Source organism: Sorex fumeus, unplaced genomic scaffold (assembly GCF_029834395.1).
Source record: "Sorex fumeus unplaced genomic scaffold, SorFum_2.1 ptg000030l, whole genome shotgun sequence".
Taxonomy (NCBI): domain Eukaryota; kingdom Metazoa; phylum Chordata; class Mammalia; order Eulipotyphla; family Soricidae; genus Sorex; species Sorex fumeus.
In genome coordinates, this window is record NW_026606087.1 from 476,469 (window position 1) to 496,327 (window position 19,859).

At 39.4% G+C, this 19,859-nt stretch overlaps 1 protein-coding gene across 1 annotated transcript in view; it reads left to right on the forward strand.

The window, feature by feature from the left end:
• PIK3C2A (phosphatidylinositol-4-phosphate 3-kinase catalytic subunit type 2 alpha) overlaps window positions 1-19,659 on the forward strand; it is a 106,561-nt gene extending 86,902 nt beyond the window's left edge. Inside the window, exons 23-33 of the mRNA XM_056115902.1 lie at window positions 1,950-2,086; window positions 6,465-6,634; window positions 7,166-7,322; window positions 8,252-8,361; window positions 8,935-9,142; window positions 11,782-11,906; window positions 13,288-13,405; window positions 13,486-13,558; window positions 14,263-14,372; window positions 14,460-14,585; window positions 17,394-19,659. Of these exons, the coding sequence (XP_055971877.1) occupies window positions 1,950-2,086; window positions 6,465-6,634; window positions 7,166-7,322; window positions 8,252-8,361; window positions 8,935-9,142; window positions 11,782-11,906; window positions 13,288-13,405; window positions 13,486-13,558; window positions 14,263-14,372; window positions 14,460-14,585; window positions 17,394-17,576 (1,517 nt within the window). The 3' untranslated portion in view covers window positions 17,577-19,659. The remainder of the gene's footprint in view (window positions 1-1,949; window positions 2,087-6,464; window positions 6,635-7,165; window positions 7,323-8,251; window positions 8,362-8,934; window positions 9,143-11,781; window positions 11,907-13,287; window positions 13,406-13,485; window positions 13,559-14,262; window positions 14,373-14,459; window positions 14,586-17,393) is intronic.
• The last annotated feature ends 200 nt before the right edge of the window (window positions 19,660-19,859 follow it).

Genomic DNA, 19,859 nt, shown 5'->3' on the forward strand with positions numbered 1-19,859 from the left:
ACAAATGTTGTGTTGCTACTGTCTCCAAATGCTGCTATCTTGTGTTTTTATTTTCGAGAGGAGAAAATATGTATAACTGAAAAATGCTTTAGAAAGCTTGAAGCTGTAAATGAATAACAAAGGCAATACTGTAAGGTTTTTAAGGAGGGAAAGATCACTTATGGCTGATGAGGATGTGAAATACTTCATAGATTCTAATCATATATACTTTGAAAATCACCTGAAAGATTATAAAGATTATCTTATATAACTATCCTTCTGTATTTACCATTCATCTTTTGCTTAAATGCCTATTGTGAAAGAATTTCACTATTTTTTAAGGTAATTCTTCCTATCCTGAATAGCTCTGATAATTGTGTTTCTTTCTTATATTCAGATAAATGAGAACTGACACCAATATTGTCTGCTCATTGGTTCCTGTTCTTTTCATAAACTATCATGTAATTAAATTGAATTCTTCTTCATAATGACCCGAATTATAATCTGAGTTTCAAATTCTATAGCCATTTATTATATGTGACTTTAAGTTACTTTATCACTTGATTCTTCTCACTGTAAATGTCTCAGGTGAATGTCTCAGGTGATCTATAGTCTTTGAGAATTTATCTGGATATTGTCAAACAGAGAAGAGCAAAGTGTCCCGTGTGAAACTTATTCCTAAATAGAGCTAATACGTTTTCGTCATGCTAGCTCTGATTTAACCAGTTTGTCTGTCCTGTAGTAATGCAAGGCTTGTACTTGGGCTTGTTGATCCTCTTCCTGACCCCCTTCTGTAAAGTTTTTAACAAGCATGTTTTAACTCTTGTCTGTAGATTCAGCATCAGTTGTGAATATTACCAGATATTTATTTGTATTGATTTTAATTTCTCTCAGTGCAGGGATCATTTCTTCCGTAGATAGCAGTAAGAACTTTTACCTACTCTTTTCTACAGTGTAATTTATATAAATGTATATTTAATTATAAAATTAGAAATCTGCATGCAAATAAAAATTTTCATTGAGAGACCAGAGCAATAGTAGAGCAGGTAGGGCTTTTGCCTTGTACTCAGCTGACCTGGGTTTGGTCCCTGGCACCCCTTATGGTCCTCTGAGCACCACCAGAAATAATTCCAGAGTGCTGAGCCAGAAGTAATCCTTGAACACTGCTGAGGTGCTCCTCCCCCCCAAAAAAACACTTTTTTTAAAATTGAATGTCATTGAATTAAGGAGATTGCCACTGTAACTAGATATAATCAAAACAGCAGTAAAGTATCCAAATGAATTCACTCTTGTCAGATGCAGCAAAGGAGTTTTAAGGGGATTATAAAGAAAAAAAATGACTTGCCCAGGAACCAGAGAGAGTGTACACAGGGGAGGGTGAATGCCTTGTACACTGCTGATCTGAGTTCAATCCCTGGGACCCCATTTGTTTTCCTGAGCACTGTTTTATGGGACACACACACACACACACACACACACACACACACACGCCAAACCCCCCAAAATGGGAAGATCCTTGCCCATCCACATGTTGACATTTCACTTAGGGAGATAAAAGTATGTGAGAATTAAGTAATCATAAGGACAACCATAACTTGTTCTTTTATCTTGAAAGGGTTTCTTGCATTTTTAAACATTCGTATCTTGTATCTGATTAGAGAAAGCTTTTATGATAAAGTAGGATAGCAAGTATCTCATGCCTGAGATCAATATCTTATCCTGGAGGTAAGACACAGCCACACATAATGTCTACAATCTACAGAAAATCTCTTATAGTCAGATTTCACTTTTATTTATTGGGCACTTTTGAAAAGCAGAAAGATTAATTTGATCATATTTTCTGACATGAACGGCCATATTTTTAAATACAATCACTAGCTGATATCTTATGTCAAAGTTTGAAATTAATTTTGTAAAGACTCTGTCTTTTGAGAGACATTTTCACATGGCTTAATGTTTTGTTGTTCAAGGCATGGTGGAGCTTGTTCCTGCTTCAGATACTCTCAGGAAAATCCAAGTGGAATATGGTGTGACAGGATCCTTTAAAGATAAGCCCCTTGCAGAGTGGCTGAGAAAATACAATCCCTCTGAAGAGGAATATGAAAAGGTGATTAGCAAGTCTCTATTCTAAATGATTCTGTCAGAAATACATTGCATAAGTTTTATGTGTTTTGATTTTCAAGCCCATCACCAGTGATAACTTCCCTTCACCAGTGTTCCCAAGTTGCCTCTCCTCCCTCAAGCCCCTGCCGAAAATTGTCATCTAGACAGGCACCTTTTTAGGTTCTGTTAAAGTTTGGGTCTCATGATTTCAGTGTTGCTGATTCTGTGGTTTGGATATTTAGGTCTATCATTCCTCAACACTATCGATGTACCTGAATCTCCTTGACCCCTGCCCCCGTTACTTCTCATCTGTCTCTTCTTCCTCTCTTCTCTGTTTCTTTCTCCTCCCTATACTCTGGGGCCATAGGTGGCCTAGGCATCCCCTGTTGGATTTCCTCATCCAGTAATTCTAAATACCATATATCATTCTGTGATACCATGATCATGACCATCCTGTTGTCAATTGCCTCGAGCAGGCACTAGTAACGTCTCCTTCGTCCTAGCCCAGAGATTTTAAAAAGTGCCATGATCAATGCTCTTTCGGGGTTAGGAGAATGAGACCCATCATTGTTACTGGTATTTGGCATGCTGAGTACGCCACGGGTAGTTTGCCAGACTCTGCCGTGCGGGCAAGATACTTTTGGTAGCCTGCCGGGTTCTCCAAAGTAAGAACGAGATAATACGGCTGCGCCCTTCTGGGAGCTGGGTTTTATCATCCTGTGTTTATCTTTCGTCTTCTGGCGTACTTCATTTAACATGACATCTTCCAGTACCATCCATGTTGCAGCAAGTTGCATGATTTTATCATTCCTTACAGCTGTGAATACAGGTGTGCTCTATTGTGTAAATTTATCACAGCTTCATTAACCTGTCATTGGTCAGTTCAAATTTTTAAAGCAATTTTTCTCCAAGTTAACAGAAGGAATATGCAACAGAGTGCATTTAATAGCAAAAATTTAGGTGAAGTCAGTGCTGTTTACCACAAAAACATATTCTTAAAGGTCTGGAAAACAAACTTTTTTCACAAAGTATTATATTTCACAAAGGTCTTGGAAAAAGTTATAGAAAAGAAGGGCCTGGGGAGATAGCTCAGAGGGCTGGAGCTCATGCCTCTCATACAACGAGACTCAAGTTTGATCTGCCGGCAGCACGAGTAGGCACGGTCCTGGTGACTTAAAGCACTGCTTAGCAACACCAGGCCAACATGTTGAGTTATCCGGCCTACAGAGCTGGGTGGGCGAGCTCTACTGGACGTCACTACAGTTTTCTTGAGATTTCTTGGATGCGTGTTTCCCCCTCCTCCCCCAAACCTAAATAAGTTATGGAAATAAGAATGGTTTTATAATATAATGTGGTGATTAAAAGCCAGGTAATGGGTCAAAATCTTGGCTGGATTACAGCCTGCAGGTCACTCAAGAGTTAAATCTCCCTCACCCCTTTGGCAAATTATTTGGCCCTTTTTTATGTGCCTCTATGACCTCTGCTGTTAAACATTACAGTGCATGTATTGTGATGTTCTATACTGTGGTTGGAAAAGCAAGATTGTGAGAATTAAATGATCATATAAAAAGTGCTATTTATAAAGTTATACATTGATAGCTATTATTATTGGTGTATCAGTATTTTATAATCTGGAATTATATTAGAGGAAAGGGACAGCTCTTGGGGCATGAGACCTAACATGATCATATATAGGACTAAGAAAGATGCAGAAACACTTTCAGAGGTCATTTTGGAAGATTCAAGTTTTGTTTTTTTTCTTTTTGGTTCACACCCGGTCATGCACAGGGGTTACTATTGGCTCTGTACTAGGAATTACTCCTGGCGATGCTCAGGGGACCATATGGGATGCTGGGCATCGAACCCAGGTTGGCTGCATGCAAGGCAAACACCCTACCCGCTGTGCTATTGCTCCGGTCCCAAGATTCAAGTTTTAAAATATTTGTTCTTTGTTTTTTTGGAAGGTGGGGGGGGGGTGTGGAGGGAGGAGGGATTGGATGGTGCAGAGGGCTTACTTCTCTGTGCTCAGGGATCAGTCCTGACAGCTAGAGGAGATCTAACCGGGGTCAGCTGCATGCAAACCAAGTACCTGAGCCCCTGTAATACCTTTCCAACCCAGGAAGATGTTTATCTCAAATTATTATCACATCACACTTACAGATATTTGCAGTTGCTCCCCTTGATCTAAGCAACAAGGTAGAGGAGTTTTGTGCTTTCTGGGTCTTTTCAGTTTTTTTTCAGTTCTTTGTATGTTCATTTGGGGGCCACTTCTTGCAGTCTTCAGGACTGCTCTTTGCTCTGTGCTAGGGAACCCTTCCTGGAGGTGCTGGGATCACCATGAGGTATCAGTGATCAAAGGTGGACCTCCCACATGCAAAATATTTGCCGGGAGCTCTGTCTCTTCCCCACACCCCTGAAAGGTCTGTGCCTTTCATATCACACTTACAGAAGGCAGTGCAGCTGAGACCAGCACTTGTTTTCAGTAATAGAGTAATGCTGACTCATGGTTTTGGATGAGTTGTTTAACAAAGTAATTGTCAAGTAACATACACTGAGCTTTTATGTACTTGGCTCTTTTATGTGCTTTACTAAGTCAAGAGTGACTATTAAAAGATGGAGTCACATTGCCTGAGCCTCTGACTTGACTATCATGTCACATTTATGTTCTGTTGCACACTAACTTCTGTTTCTTTAATATGTAAAATGGGAATAATAAGAATACCAACATCATTTGTTGTGAGATTTTTTTTTTTTGAGGGGGAGCACACCAGGTAGTACTCAGGGCTTATCACAGCTTTGCACTCAATAATTATTCCCAGTGGGGCTTGGGAGACCAAGTGTGGTAACCATATGTGATCGGGGCTTGGATGGCCATATGCAGGGCAAGCACCCTTCCTGCTATACTATTGCTTTGACCCTGCTGTGGATTTTTTTTTGCTTTTTGCTTTTTGGGTCATACCTGGCGATGTTTTTTTTTTGCTTTTTGCTTTTTGGGTCATACCTGGCGATTTGCTTTTTGGGTCCTTCCTGGCTCTGCACTCAGGAATTATCCCTGGCAGTGCTCAGGGGACCATATGGGATGCTGGGAATTGAACCTGGGTAGGCCATGTGCAAGACAAACACCCTACCCACTGTGCTATCACTCCAGCCCGGATTTTTTTTTTTAATGAGTTGATACGCCACACACACACACACACACACACACACACACACCCCATGCACACATTTGTGTATCAAGAGTGGTGCCCTGTTTGTGATGAGTACTGTATAAACATTTGCTATTATAATATTTAAGTAATATTTTTTTGGGCTGGAGCGATAGCACAGCGGTAGGGCGTTTGCCTTGCACGCAGCCAACATGGCCGACCCGAGTTCGATTCCTCCGCCCCTCTCGGAGAGCCCGGCAAGCTACCGAGAGTATTCGATATGCCAGACACAGTAACAACAAAGTCTCCAATGGAGACGTTACTGGGCCCGCTCGAGCTCGAGCAAATATTTTGAGGTTGTTATGGATGAAAAGGCTTCCAGTCTTGAGAAACTTGTAGCGATATATAAGAAATCCCCAAATGGGCAACAAAAGACATGAATTGTGGGGCTGGAGAGATAGCACAGCGGGTAGGGCGTTTGCCTTGCACGCAGCCGACCCGGATTCGATTTCCAGCATCCCATATGGTCCTCTGAGCATCACCAGGAATAAGTCCTGAGTGCAGAGCCAGGAGTAACCCCTGTGCATCGCCAGGTGTGACCCCCCCCCCCGCCAAAAAAAAGCAAAAAAAAAAAAAGACATGAATTGTATATTGCATATTTAAAGCTGAGCTCCTCCCTGCCGTCCCTGCAGAAATACTTTATTCAGTTTAATATTTGTCCCTGTATTGCCATTTGAGGTCATCACAGAGCCTCTGAGAAGCAGGGGTCCATATAGATGGATACTTTAAAGGCTACTTGTGGTTCTGGAGGGATAGTACAATAGGCAGGGTTCTTTCCTTGCACACGGCACTCCATATGTTCTCCTGAGCCCTACCTGAGCACAGAGCCACGAGTCAGCTCTAAGCACCACTGGGTATAGCCAAAAACAAAGCAAAACACCAAAAGCAAAACAAGTGAAAAAGGCTGCGTGAACCTAATAGGATCTGCAGAATCCCTTCCTGTTAAAGACTAGCGAGAAGGAACAAAGTGGCCACCGTTAGAATGGTTTCCTCATTACTGAAATTTTTTTTTCATTACTGAAATTTAAACAACATTGACTTTATTGCAAAATCTTCTTAGCTGTTGAGAGTGGTGATTGCAGTAGTGTTTTCAGAAAATGTTGAATTAAAGTTTTATTTTTATAAATCCTGCCTCCTTTAGACAATCTTTCTAAAAATTTTTGTTTTTTATTATAGGCATCTGAGAATTTTATCTATTCTTGTGCTGGGTGCTGTGTAGCCACCTATGTTTTAGGCATCTGTGATCGACACAATGACAATATAATGCTGCGAAGCACAGGACACATGTTCCACATTGACTTTGGGAAGTTTTTGGGCCATGCACAGATGTTTGGTAGCTTCAAAAGGTACGAATATTCATACCCACAAAAGATGACTTTATCATGAAGCAGACAAGATGAGGATCATGCATGGTTGAAATTAGTTAAAGCTCTTTATCTGAGTGCTACCTGTCCCATTTGTAAAATGACAGTGTGCAGTTTTTTCTGTGTACATTTATACCTACTCATCATCTCTGTGTGTTGAGAAAAGCGTTTTACTGAAATAATGAGATTATGATAGCTTTCTATAAAAAAAAGTGAATTTTTAAGAGTGCAAATTCAGAACTTTTTGATCTTAAGCTTTCCCTACTAGAAATTACTATAGCTAAGGGAGCTTGCCACACTTTGCCATGCGGTCGAGATACTCTCGGTAGATTGCTGGGCTCTCAGAGAGGGGCGGAAGAATCGAACTCGGGTCGGCCTAGTCTGCCGCATGCAAGGCAAACACCCTACCCACTGTGCTATTGCTCTGCGGCTTAATTTGATAACTTTGTAAGGCAATAACATTATTTTAATATTTCCTGTGATAGTAGTTTGTATAATTTTCTTTCTAATTAGGGATCGGGCTCCATTCGTACTGACCTCTGATATGGCATATGTCATCAATGGGGGTGAAAAGCCTACCATTCGTTTCCAGTTGTTTGTGGACCTCTGCTGTCAGGCCTACAACTTGATAAGAAAACAGACAAACCTCTTTCTAAACCTCCTTTCACTGGTAATTATGTTCTATTTTTTTTTTAAAAGTTAATTTTATTAATTAATGTTTCTGGTTCAAATTCTTTGTTTTGGGGCCATCCTTAGTGGTATTTGCAGACCATGAGGTGCCCGTAATCAAACCTGTGTGCTGGCATGTGTTCTGACTCCCTGAACTCTCTCTACAGCCTGTTTCACTTTTTAAAGGGTTATCATCTTATTCAGAAATAAAATTGACTCTGATTTCAGATGCAGATAAATTACTACTGAGGTAATTTATCTCAGTAGTAAAGGTTGTGATGTGAAAAGTGCCAGACTTAATCTATCTGTCACTAGAATGGTCAGCCTGGGTATGGTAAGTGAAAAGGGTCCCCGGGGGTCATGTGGATCAGTGTTTTCAGTCTTAATCTTGGTGTGTTCAGACTGTGACCATTTGTTCAACTGTCCACTTAAAATTTCTGTGCTTTTCTGAATGTGTATCAAGTAAGATGTGAAAATGAGATTCAGAGAAGTAGATCAAAGGCTAGTGTGTGCGTACTCCTTGGACCTGGGGGCCCTAGGTCCAGATGATCCTGTGACCCATACAGTTGCCCAAACAACCCCACGCATTGCTGAGTGTGGCCCAAATACCAGAGAGGTCAAACCAAAGCCATCTTTGGTTTTTGAAAATTCATGGGAAGAGGAGGAATGAAAACCAGGTAAAAGGTCTGGTTCACAGTTTAGTCCTTAAACTGGTTTTCTGACTTTTTGCAGTTTATTTCCTTGACTTTGCTTTTATCATTCATTCGATCACATTTTAAAAAAAAAAAAACCTTTCACAGACTCCTCAAAACTATTAACTGTTTTTGTTTTAATTCTTAGTTCTGATTACTTGATCATCTTTTAGGGGAGAAGTGAGGGTTAGACCTTAAGAAATTTTTTTTAACTCAGACATGCTTTCACTGTCTATAGATGATTCCTTCAGGGTTACCAGAACTTACAAGTATTCAGGATTTAAAATATGTTAGAGATGCCCTTCAGCCACAAACTACAGATGCAGAAGCTACTATTTTCTTTACCAGGTAAGGCATATTAGAGAAGTTATATTACCTTTCCTTATTTTAAATAAATGCCATATGCCAAAATTTTGATTATAGGAAAAAGTGACAGCCTTTCACTTACTAATATTGTGTTACAACATTTATTTATTGAATAAATATACTTATAGCAGCACTTTTTAAAACATACTTTTCTCAAAATGCAAAAATACTGCTTCAGCCCCAATAGGTTTCTGATTTAGAGAGCAAACTCATAAAACAAAAACAACTTACAGGGGCTGGAGCGATAGTACAGCAGGCAGGGTATTTACCTTGCACGTTGCCAACCTGGGTTCAATTCCCAGCATTCCTTATGATCTCCCGAGCACCACCAGGAGTAATTCCTGAGTGCAGAGCCAGGACTAACTCCTGAGCACCGCCAGGTGTGACCCAAAAAGCAAAAACAAAAACAAAAAAAAACAACTTACGGAATAAACTTTGCAAAAATGATATTCTGCTTTTTACTTTAAAAGTTATGGAAGTGTTTTTTTTGTCCCCGGTTAAGACTTAACTACATATGAACATTTACTGTTAACACATGTTCTGATCATTTTATAGGTTGATTGAATCCAGTTTGGGAAGCATCGCCACGAAGTTTAACTTCTTCATTCACAACCTTGCTCAGTTGCGTTTTTCTGGTCTTCCTTCTAATGATGAGCCCATTCTTTCATTTTCACCAAAAACATTCTCCTTTAGACAAGATGGTCGAATCAAGGAAGTCTCTGTTTTCACTTACCATAAGAAATACAATCCAGATAAACATTATGTAAGTTTGTCTCCGTATTATTGTTTTCCTTTTATACTTCTTGCATTTCTGAATTTGTGGGGGGTAGAGGGTGATATTCTAAATGTTCTCTAAAGTCATGAGGACAGAATGGTATTCTGCTATTTTATTATCTGTTTTCAGTTTATTATTAATTTCAAAGGTAAAGCCTGTTCATTTAACAAATTCAGTAAATAAGGTAGCATAGAAAGAAAAAAACCTAATTTCTTGTTCTATTCTCCAGAAGTGAAATACTGTAATGTAGCAAACACTGTCATAAAGTTAGTATCTGGACAAAAGCAAGACGTTTTTAGTATGTGCGACCCCAAGGCATCATATTAGTTGTAACATTTTTAAAAACTTTTTTTTATTGATTGAAGGACAAGAGCGATAGTACAGGAGGTAGGACACTTGCCATGCACGCATCCAACCTGGGTGTGGTTTCCGGCATCCCATATGGTCTTCTGAGCACCACCAAAAGTAATTGCTGAGTACAGAGCCAGGAGTATCTCCTGTGTATCACTAGATATGGCCTGAAAACAGACAAGCAAAACACACACAAAAAAAACAAAAAACAAAAAAACATCTTTTTAAATTGGTTGAGGTTCCATGATTTACAGCACTGTGAAAGATGGTTTCTCATATACATAATTACAGTACCACACCCATCACCAGTGTTCCCACCTCCCTTTCCCAAGGACCCCAGTACCCCTTCCTTTTACCCTCCCCCTCCCACATTCAGTTTGTTTTGTTCCATTTTTCAGTGTTTGTGTTCTTGGTTCACATCCAGAAGTGCCAAGAGCTTACTCCCAACTCTGTGCTAACTCCTAACACTGCCAGGAGTGCTTGGGAGACCATGTGTGGTGCTGGGGGTTGAATCTTGTTGGCTGCATGCAAGTCAAGCACCCTATCCGCTGTACTGTATTCCAGCCCCTACACTCCACTCCTGCAAACTGTGGATCAGTTCTCTTGTGTTGTTAGCAGCTTTATATTATTTTTTTTTTGCTGTTAATTTCCACCTTTGTACTAATTTTTTTTTTTTGGATAGTGCTTTCTAGTACTGTTCATCTTCAAATTTTTGATATTAATAGATTTTGGGGGGCTGGAGTATAATAGAACAATATTTGCCTTGCATGCAGCCAGCCTCGTTTGGATCCTTAGTACCCCATATGGTCCCCCAAGTCCCACGAGGAGTAATCCGCCCCTCTCAGAAAGCCCAGCATGCTACCGAGAGTATCCAGCCCGCACAGCAAGCCTGGCAAACTTCTCATGACGTATTCAGTATGCCAAAAACAGTAACAACAAGTCTCACAATGGAGACATTACTGGTTTCCGCTCAAGCAAATCGATGAACAACGGGAGGCCAGTGCTACAGTGCTACTTTTTTTTTTTTTTACTTTTTGGGTCACACCCGGCGATGCTCAGGGGTTACTCCTGGCTCTGCACTCAGGAATAACTCCTGACAGTGCCTGGGGGACCATATGGGATGCTGGGAATCGAACCTGGGTCGGCCGCATGCAAGGAAACGCCCTACCCGCTGTGCTATCACTCCAGCCCCAAGTGCTACATTTTTTATCCCAATGATTTGTGATGCCACATAAATATACTAAGTTTATAAATGTACCTCAATTTATTTCTGGTTTTTCATTGATATAGATTACTTTCTGCATCATTATTTTACTGCTTGAAGAATTATGATTTTACAATTTTAAAACGTTTAGTAAGAATAGTTTTCTCTCAGCCCATCACCATAAACTTTGCTTGCTCTTTACTTGCTCTTTAACATTTATTTTGTGTTTAGTGGCAATTACTGAATTTATGTGTTTGAATACAGTCATTATGTTTTCCACTGAAAATAAAATTACTCACTTTTAAGTCTTTGCATATCTCACTGCGGTTATGATCACTCTTAGAATGTCGTTAGGCGGGGCTGGAGCAATAGCACAGCGGGTAGGGCGTTTGCCTTGTACGCAGCCGACCTGAGTTGATTCCCAGCATCCCATGTGGTCCCCTGAGCATCGCCAGGAGTAATTCCTGAGTGCAGAGCCAGGAATGGTCCCTGTGCGTTGCCGGGTGTGACTCAAAAAAAAAAAAAAAAGAATGTCATTAGGTGTGCTGTGAATACAGGATTGGAGTGATAATACAACATCTACGGTGCTTTCCTTGTATGCATTGCGCCTGGGTTCGATCCCAGGCGCCCTTTATGATCCCCTGAACCCGCCAGGAGTGCATGCTTAGTGCGGAGCCAAGAGCAGCCCTAAGAATCGCCATGTGTGGCCCTAAAACAAAAATAAATAAATACAATTACTTCCATTTCTGTTTCTTATTGCTGATTAAACGCATGTGTGTAGGGCGTGTGTATAGGGGCTGGAGCGATAGTCCAATGGGGAGGGTACTTGCTTAGCACGTGGCTGAGCAGGTTTCGATCCCTGGCATCCCACATAGTCCCCCAAGCACCACCAGGAGTGATTCATGAGCATCACCAGATGTGACCAAAAAAGCAAAATAAATGTGTGTGTGAAGTTAAAAGTACTTGGCTTACTTTTAATGGCGAAGCTATAAATTTTCTTTTTGTCAGGGAAGAAGACTTTTATATTTATAATAATCTAATGTGTTTGGGATATAATTTATTTTTCTTTCAGATTTATGTGGTTCGAATTTTGAGGGAAGGACAGCTTGAACCATCGTTTGTGTTCCGGACATTTGACGAGTTTCAGGAGCTTCACAATAAGCTCAGTATTATTTTCCCTCTCTGGAAGCTTCCAGGGTATGTTGCCAACCTTGTATAATAATCCATTTTATAGGAAATCATCCTTATTATGAAGTGTAAGTCGAAAGCTTTCTGTTCGCATTTAGTAAGAGACTATAGTTCATGTATGAATTAATTTTGCTTTGTATCACAAGGGCCAAATAAAGTACTAGACATGAAAAAAATTAAATTGTATTGAATAAATAAACAACAAATGATCAAGATCTTAAAATACAGGATTTTTAAAAATTTATATTTTATTTTAAATTTTATATTTGTTGTCTCTACCACAATTAGTAACCACAGATAATAATTTGGATCTGTTTTTTTCTTTCTTTTTTGGCGTGGGAGGGTAGGGCACACCTAGCGGAACTCAGGCTTACTCTTGGCTTTGGACTGAGGGATATCTCTTGGCAGGCTCAGGGGACCATATTGGGTGCCCGGGATTAAACTCGGTCAGCCATGTGCAAGGCAAGTGCCTTAACTGCTGTACTATTGCTCTGGCCCCATGGTCTCTGTTGTTAAAAACCAAATTTTATATTGTTGTCAAAATTAATTACTATGACAATATTGAGCTTCTCTGAAAAACAAAATGCTGAGCCAGCTCTTCATCATTGAGTGTTTTTCAAAATCTTAGTTTTATATCTGATAAGCTTTGGAAACCTTTCCTTTTAATGTAGCTAATGACCACTAGATGTCCTGGGTCTAGTTTGCTTGTATTCTTCTTAGACTAGATTTCAAAAGTAAAGCAGCAGTAAAGTGTAACTACCAATGTTTATTTCTATATGAGGTCTACATTTCTCAATTCCCACCGACATAAATAGGCTCAGATTATCCTGTCAGCACTTGATTTACATCATCATTTAGCTGTGCCTAAGTATTAGTTCTTTGGGCCATTAGATCTCCATAAAGTAAGTTTGTGAGTGTGATGTATCTTTAGAGGAATTAAGATAAAATAAGCACTAAAGACAAAAATTAGCAAAATCATGTACAATTTGTAACAAGGTTCATAAAAAGATACTTGACCTATTTTCTCTCTAGTACTTGGAAATCACCAAAAGAATCACTTTGTATTGGATTAAGACTACACTCTTGGGGGCTGGAGCAATAGCACAGTGGGTAGGGCGTTTGCCTTGCCAGGTTCGATTTTTGGCAGGCCAACCCAGGTTCGATTCCCAGCATTCCATATGGTCCCCTGAGCACCGCCAGGGGTATTCCTGAGTGCAGAGCCAGGAGTAACCCCTGTGCATCACCAGGTGTGACCCAAAAAGCAAAAAAAAAAAAAAAAAGACTACACTTTTGTATTTTAAGCACATAAAAATGTATATTTCAAATAAATGTCATGCTTAATTTTATAAATACTTCGAGATGAATGCTTCTTCCTTTTTTTCTTTTGTAGCTTTCCCAATAGGATGGTTCTCGGAAGAACACACATAAAAGATGTAGCAGCCAAAAGAAAAATTGAGTTAAACAGTTATTTGCAGAGTTTGATGAGTGCCTCAACAGATGTAGCAGAGGTGACTAACTGAAAAATGACATTCTTTTTTTGCTACATAATATTCAAGTTAATTAATCTTTTTTCTCCCATCTATTTTAGTGTGATCTAGTTTGTACTTTTTTCCACCCTTTACTTCGTGACGAGAAAGCTGAAGGAATAGCTAGATCTGCAGGTGAGATTAAGTTATTATTCTTTATTATTATTTGTGGGTTCTTTATGACAGTTAAGTCTGTGACATCTCCAGTGAATATGGTAGAGTGGCAGGGGAGTTATTGGCTGCAGTGTAGTGAAAATGAGAGGTGGGTATTCTTTCTAAGCTAATCGTTCGCTGGATGAACAATCTTGCCAATAGAGTAAGAGTACTACTCTAATTTACTAATGAATTAATATCTGGGGCCAGGCTATGGCCCCAGGTGGTAGAACACATGCCTTCACACAGTTTGCCTGTAAAAGACTAGGTTCAAACCTGGTCTTCTGTTCTGTATGGCCCTAAGAGCACTACTCACTGTGACTCCCACCACTACTATTACAACAAGGGTAAGACTCTAGCATTGATCTTTGCCAGGGTCTTTACTTCTCCTTTCCCCAAATGTGATGGTCCTGGAATTAAAGCTAAATTCTTTTTTTGAGGGAGGGGAGTTGCGGAGGCGGGAGGGGGGGAGCACACCTAGTGGTGCTCAGGGTTTAGTCCTGGCTCTGCACTCAGGGATTACTATTGGTTGGGTGTGGGGTACTATATGGGGTGCCAGGGATCAAACCTGGGTCAGCCGCTTGCAAGGTAAGTTCCCTGCCTGCTGCACTGTCTCTCCTGCCCCTAAAGCTAAATTCTTTTCTTGCAAGCAAGTTAAAATACAGCTGGATCTATTTCTGTTTCAGGTGCAGGGCTCTTCAGTCCTACTCCAGGCCAGATAGGAGGAGCAGTGAAATTATCTGTCTCTTACCGAAATAACACTCTTTTCATCATGGTGATGCACATCAAAGATCTTGTGAGTGATTACAAATAGTGATGATTATAGAGGAAAGGCTTACCTTGGTAGGAAGCATTGCTGTTAAGGGACTGCTTTTCTTTATAGGTTACTGAAGATGGCGCTGACCCAAATCCATACGTCAAAACATACCTGCTTCCAGATCCCCATAAAACGTCCAAACGTAAAACCAAAATTTCACGAAAGACTCGGAACCCAACATTCAATGAGATGGTATGTTAAAATCCTAAAAATGTCCTGGATTTGTCATTTTGAGATTTTAAATGTTTTATACATTAAATGTTGTATGTTTAAATGTCTTTGTACTTAAGAACTAATTAATAAACTAATAGAGCAAATCAGTAGCCACTCCATGGTATTTAGCCAAATGATACAGAATTGAATCATTACCTGTAAGATGCTCAGTTTTCATTTTCATTTATTTCTTTTGTGTTTGGTTTTTGCTTTGTGGGCCACAGACAGCAATGCTCAGGGGTAAGTCCTGGTTTTCCACTCAGGAATTAGTCAGTGAACCATATTGGGGTGCTGGGGATCGAATTGGGTCAGCTGTGTGCAATGCAAGCACCCTACCCTCTGTAATGTCTCTCCAACTCCTTTCTTTCCCTCTTCCCTCCCTCCCTCCCTCCCTTCCTTCCTTCTTGTTTTTGATTTTTTTGTGGGGGTGGGGCAGGAGTCAAACCTGGCAGTGTTCAGAGGACTCTGTGATTAATACCACAGATTAAATCCAGGACTCTCAAATATAAAACATGCACTCAGCCCTGGAGCCATGATTTAGTTACTCTTTCAGTGTTTAACCCCCTGTACATTATCTTCAGAAAGTGTATGTAATCTGTCTAAGCTGAAATGTTTCCAGGTAATACAGTTTCTCCTCAGCAGCTTCCTTAGATTCTGTTTTATACTCAGTTGAATTCTTCCTGCTCTGTAGTTTGCACCTACAGCGGGTTTCAATTGTTTATCATAGAACCATAGAAAATTATTCATTTTCTCTTTCTACAAGGCACCCTCCAAATGACTGAAGTTCAGATGCCCTTCTGTTTATTCTTTAAGAACGTTACCATAGAGGCAGGCTGGGAAGTGGGCAGTGGCAGGAAGGAAACTGGGGACTGGGTGTACAACAGGTGTACACCCGAGAGAGGACAGCTTTTGGAACACTGTATGACTGAAACCCAATCATGAGCAACTTCGTAACCGTATCTCATAGTGATTCAATTAAAATAAATAAGTAAAGCAAATAGAAAATTTTTAAATAAAAACAAAAACATTATGAAGGCTCTGAGAGATAGTGCAGGGGTCATTCCTGAGCGTAGAGCAGAGATAGACCTGAGACGTTGCCACTTATTTCTCCCAAGCCCCAAAGCAAACAGACAAAAACACATTATCATTACCTTTACTTTCGTTGCCTAGATTGTCGTTTTAAAATCCTTCCCAAATTTGTTTTAGTCTGTCAGCATATCTCTTAAAACAATATATCTTGAACTGGCAGCAGTAAAGATCAGATTGAACAATTAAAGCAGAACTGTGCTCCTGCTACACCTGGTCAACTATAAACTTAATAAAATGAAAAAATATCAGGTCAGGGCTCTAGCTGAAAAGACTGGACATACTTTGCATAGGGGGAAGACTGGTTTGATCCCCAGCACCACTTGGTTTCCCAAGAACTGCTGATAGCAGCCCCTAAGCTATAAGTCAGGAGTAGCCCCAAGCACCACTAGGTATAATCCCAAACAAAATCAAAAAAGATTTCTTCATAACTTTACAGGCATGTGAAATTTTCATTGATAATGAACTGCTATTATTCCCAAAAGTATTATTGAAGCTTTTGAAGAAACTAAATGTAGGAACTTTTTTGTTCTTAAAACAGACGGGCTTGGGATCGGAGCAATAGTACAGTAGGTAGGATGTTTGCCTTGCACATGACCAGCCCGGGTTCAATCCCTGGCATCCCTGTCTGGTCCACCGAGTACCACCAGGAGTAATTCCTGAGTGCAGAGCCAGGAGTGACCCCTGAACATCACTGGGCATGACCCAAAAAGCCAAAACAAACAAACAAAAAACAGTTTTTGATGGGGCCCAGGGGCCAAAGTACTGGACATGCACTTTACCAATGAGTCACATACCTCACCCAAAATCAGAGATGAATGTTACTTTATTATTTTGTGGTGCCAGCTCTTGTGCCAGAGCCTCATGCAGAATTAGTGGAGAACAGCTACTTCCAACTTCATGCATGAGGGAGCATGTGGTATTGGCAACAGAATATGGGGTTCTTGCACATAGCACATGTGCTCCAGCCCTTTGAGCCCTCTCCATGGCCAAATATGGCTTTCTTTAAAAAAAAAAGAGAGAGAGAGAGAGAAGAAAAATGAAAAAGGTGTGTGGTCTTAAAGAGATCATTCAAAAGGATGAGGGCATATTTTGCATCCAGGCTACCCAGTTGATCCCTGACACTGCATTGTCCTCCTAGTGCCACTGGGAGTAACCTATGAGCACCTCTGGGTGTGGCCTCAAATCAAGTTTTGGATGTGGTGTATCTGAAAGAGATTATCTGGTTTTTAACACTCCAGATGTTGTAAACAGCCCTGGTAGTTTGTGTTTGCATTTAATTGTGGATAATCAGAAATTACCGCCTCCTGGCATATAAAATCCAACAAAGTGCAGATAACAAAAGGAAATTTTCATCTTATTTTTAGTTAGAGATTATGCTGTCTAGCTTACTTTTCCCCAGGTTCTGTTCCCCAGTCCCTAGGTCATCTTAGGGTACTGCCATGTAATACTGGATCACTTCCCTATGCCTCCATCTCACTGGAAATTGTTTTTACTTTTTAGCCCGTCATTTTCTATTCTGTGCATTCCTATATCAAATTAAGAGGAATAACGTCAGTATTACTAAAATAATAAAATATGAGACAAATTCACTAGATGTATCATAATTGGTGTCTTTAATTAGAGTGACCTTTGGACTTTTTTTTTTTACCTATATAAGAAATCAAATAATTTGTACCTTTTTCTTTTTCTTCACTCCAGCTTGTGTACAGTGGATACAGTAAAGAAACTCTAAGACAGAGAGAACTTCAACTAAGTGTACTCAGTGCGGAATCTCTGCGAGAGAATTTCTTCTTGGGTGGAATAACACTGCCTTTGAAAGATTTCAATCTGAGCAAAGAAACGGTGAAGTGGTATCAGCTGGCAGCAGCAACATATTTATAAGCTAGTGAATTTCTGGGCTTTGGAAGCAAGAACAGTTATAACCATGTGCACATATGGATACTTGTGAACTTTGTATAGTATTTTTATACTTGGACAGAAACCATAAAGTAAAAGTACTTGCTGCATTTCAGTACATCTGTTGGACCAACAGTCACATAACTTTGATTGATTCATTTGTTCTGTTTTAAAACCATTGCTGTTCTGTTTTAAAAATCAATATGTAGAATGCTGTAAATCCTATACTTATATAATATATAAGTCCTGGAAAGACCTTGAGTTGGTGAAGAATTTAATCATTTCTTTAACAAGAAAAATAGCTTTAGTTTGGTCTGATGTTACTGTCAGGTATACCATCTATTTTGCATTGTTTCATCAAGACAAAGCACGTTTATTTCCCTGTTCACCTTTCACAACCTTCACCACTGTATATGTTTGCGAACACCAAAGGAAAGAAGGTGCAGGTTGTTACCAGAAAATACAGCTGCTATTCACAGGGCTGGAGAGCAAAAGCACAAGTAGTAGACTGACTGCTAAAAACTACTAAGTAGTTCATAGAAGTTAGGGAAAAATAATACTGCTTTTTATTCATGTCTTTAAAGCCTTTTTCAGAAGAAGTGCCAATCACTGAAGTTGTAAATATTGGTGCCTTAACTTCTTAGAGTTCCTTGGCACTTCAGTCTGATTTTTTTCCTTGACTTAATCATTAGAAAGTAGTTTTCACTTAATGTCAACTTACAAAACCAAGAAACTCTATAAATATTTACTGATGCTTTTCTTTCAGAAAGATCAGTTTCTCTATTTCTGATGTATGATTTCATTATTTAAACAATCACCTATTTATATATATATTTTTTGTTACTCAGTAATTGAATGAGATCCACTGATGTGGCTGTACACTAAATTTCACCATTCCATTGTAATTCTACGTTTTTTTTTCCAGGAGTGTGAGTTTGATGGTTTCACCTCCATATATTTGTATTCCACTCTCACTCAATATGTGAAAATTGTTGATCCACGTGCCCATTCCTATTTGCAAGGAAAAACACTATGAGTAAGGCAGCTTCATAAGAGACCTAGAATAAAAATTCTAGGGTCCAGAAGGAGTTTTAATGTAGGATTTTTGGTAAAGTTGTCTTGTAAACTCTCTTACTTGCATTTGTTAAATATTGTGCATTTATATGAATTTCTTAATGTAATGGGATTCAGAATCATAAAGGACATTATTGAAATTATGCTAACCATTAATGAGATTCTTTTATTTTTTGGTTACTTTATACAGGTTTGTGTTCCTATTGGATAAACATGTAGATATAATATTAATTCTTGTGGTTAGACTAGAAAGCCACACATTTTTTTTGTTTGTTTGGTTTTGGTGTTTTGGGCCACACCCAGCGGTGCTCAGGGGCTACTTCTGACACGGTGCTCAGGAGTTGCTCCCCACCATGCTCGGGATGCAGTGCCGGGGATCAAGCTCGAGCCTCCAGCGTGCTTAGCATGCACACGAGCCCTGTGAGCTATCTCCGCGCTCCTAAAAGTCAGACCGTCTTTCAGTAGTAATACAGATCATGGAGATCTAGTTTTTGGGAGATAAACTGACAAAACAGGCAAAGATGAGTAGCAGGGGAGAAAGGACAATCTCCAGTTCTGTTGCTTAAACAGAACTTTTATGAACTGTGCAAATATTTAAATGGTGATAGCCCACAGAGCAGAAATAAGAGTTGAGGAGGTATCTATGAGACAGGTTAAAAGGAAAAAAAAAAAAACTTGAAATTTTTGGTGCCTAACACTAATGGTCCATTTGTAGAAGACCCTGTGAGTATGATACATGAATGTCTTTTATTTTTAATGTTAAATGTGTTGTCTATTTAATAAGTTAATTAAAATGCAAATCAAAGTACCACCATTTATTTGCTTTTTACAGTTAACATTTCCTTAAAGTGTGTAAGTAGCTTTGCAAATGTAAAGAATACTAGTTGGTTTTTTTTACCTAAGATTTCAAACCTAATTCCATTCCATAAGTTGTCACTTAGCCACTGTAAAAAAAAATAGGTATAAAATAGGAAAGCAAGACAGTTCTTGGTAAAAGGTCATTGTTAATGAGACTGGAGGCATACTGCCTATTCGCAGTCTGTTACAGGCATGTCTTGTAGTACAAATAATTAGAAAAATGTCACTTTCAGTGAAAAGAAATCAAAATCCTTAAACGTGTATATTATGATTAATACTGTACAGTTAACCAGAGTTCATAACAAGTGATACTGTTTTTTCTTAATTTAACTCATT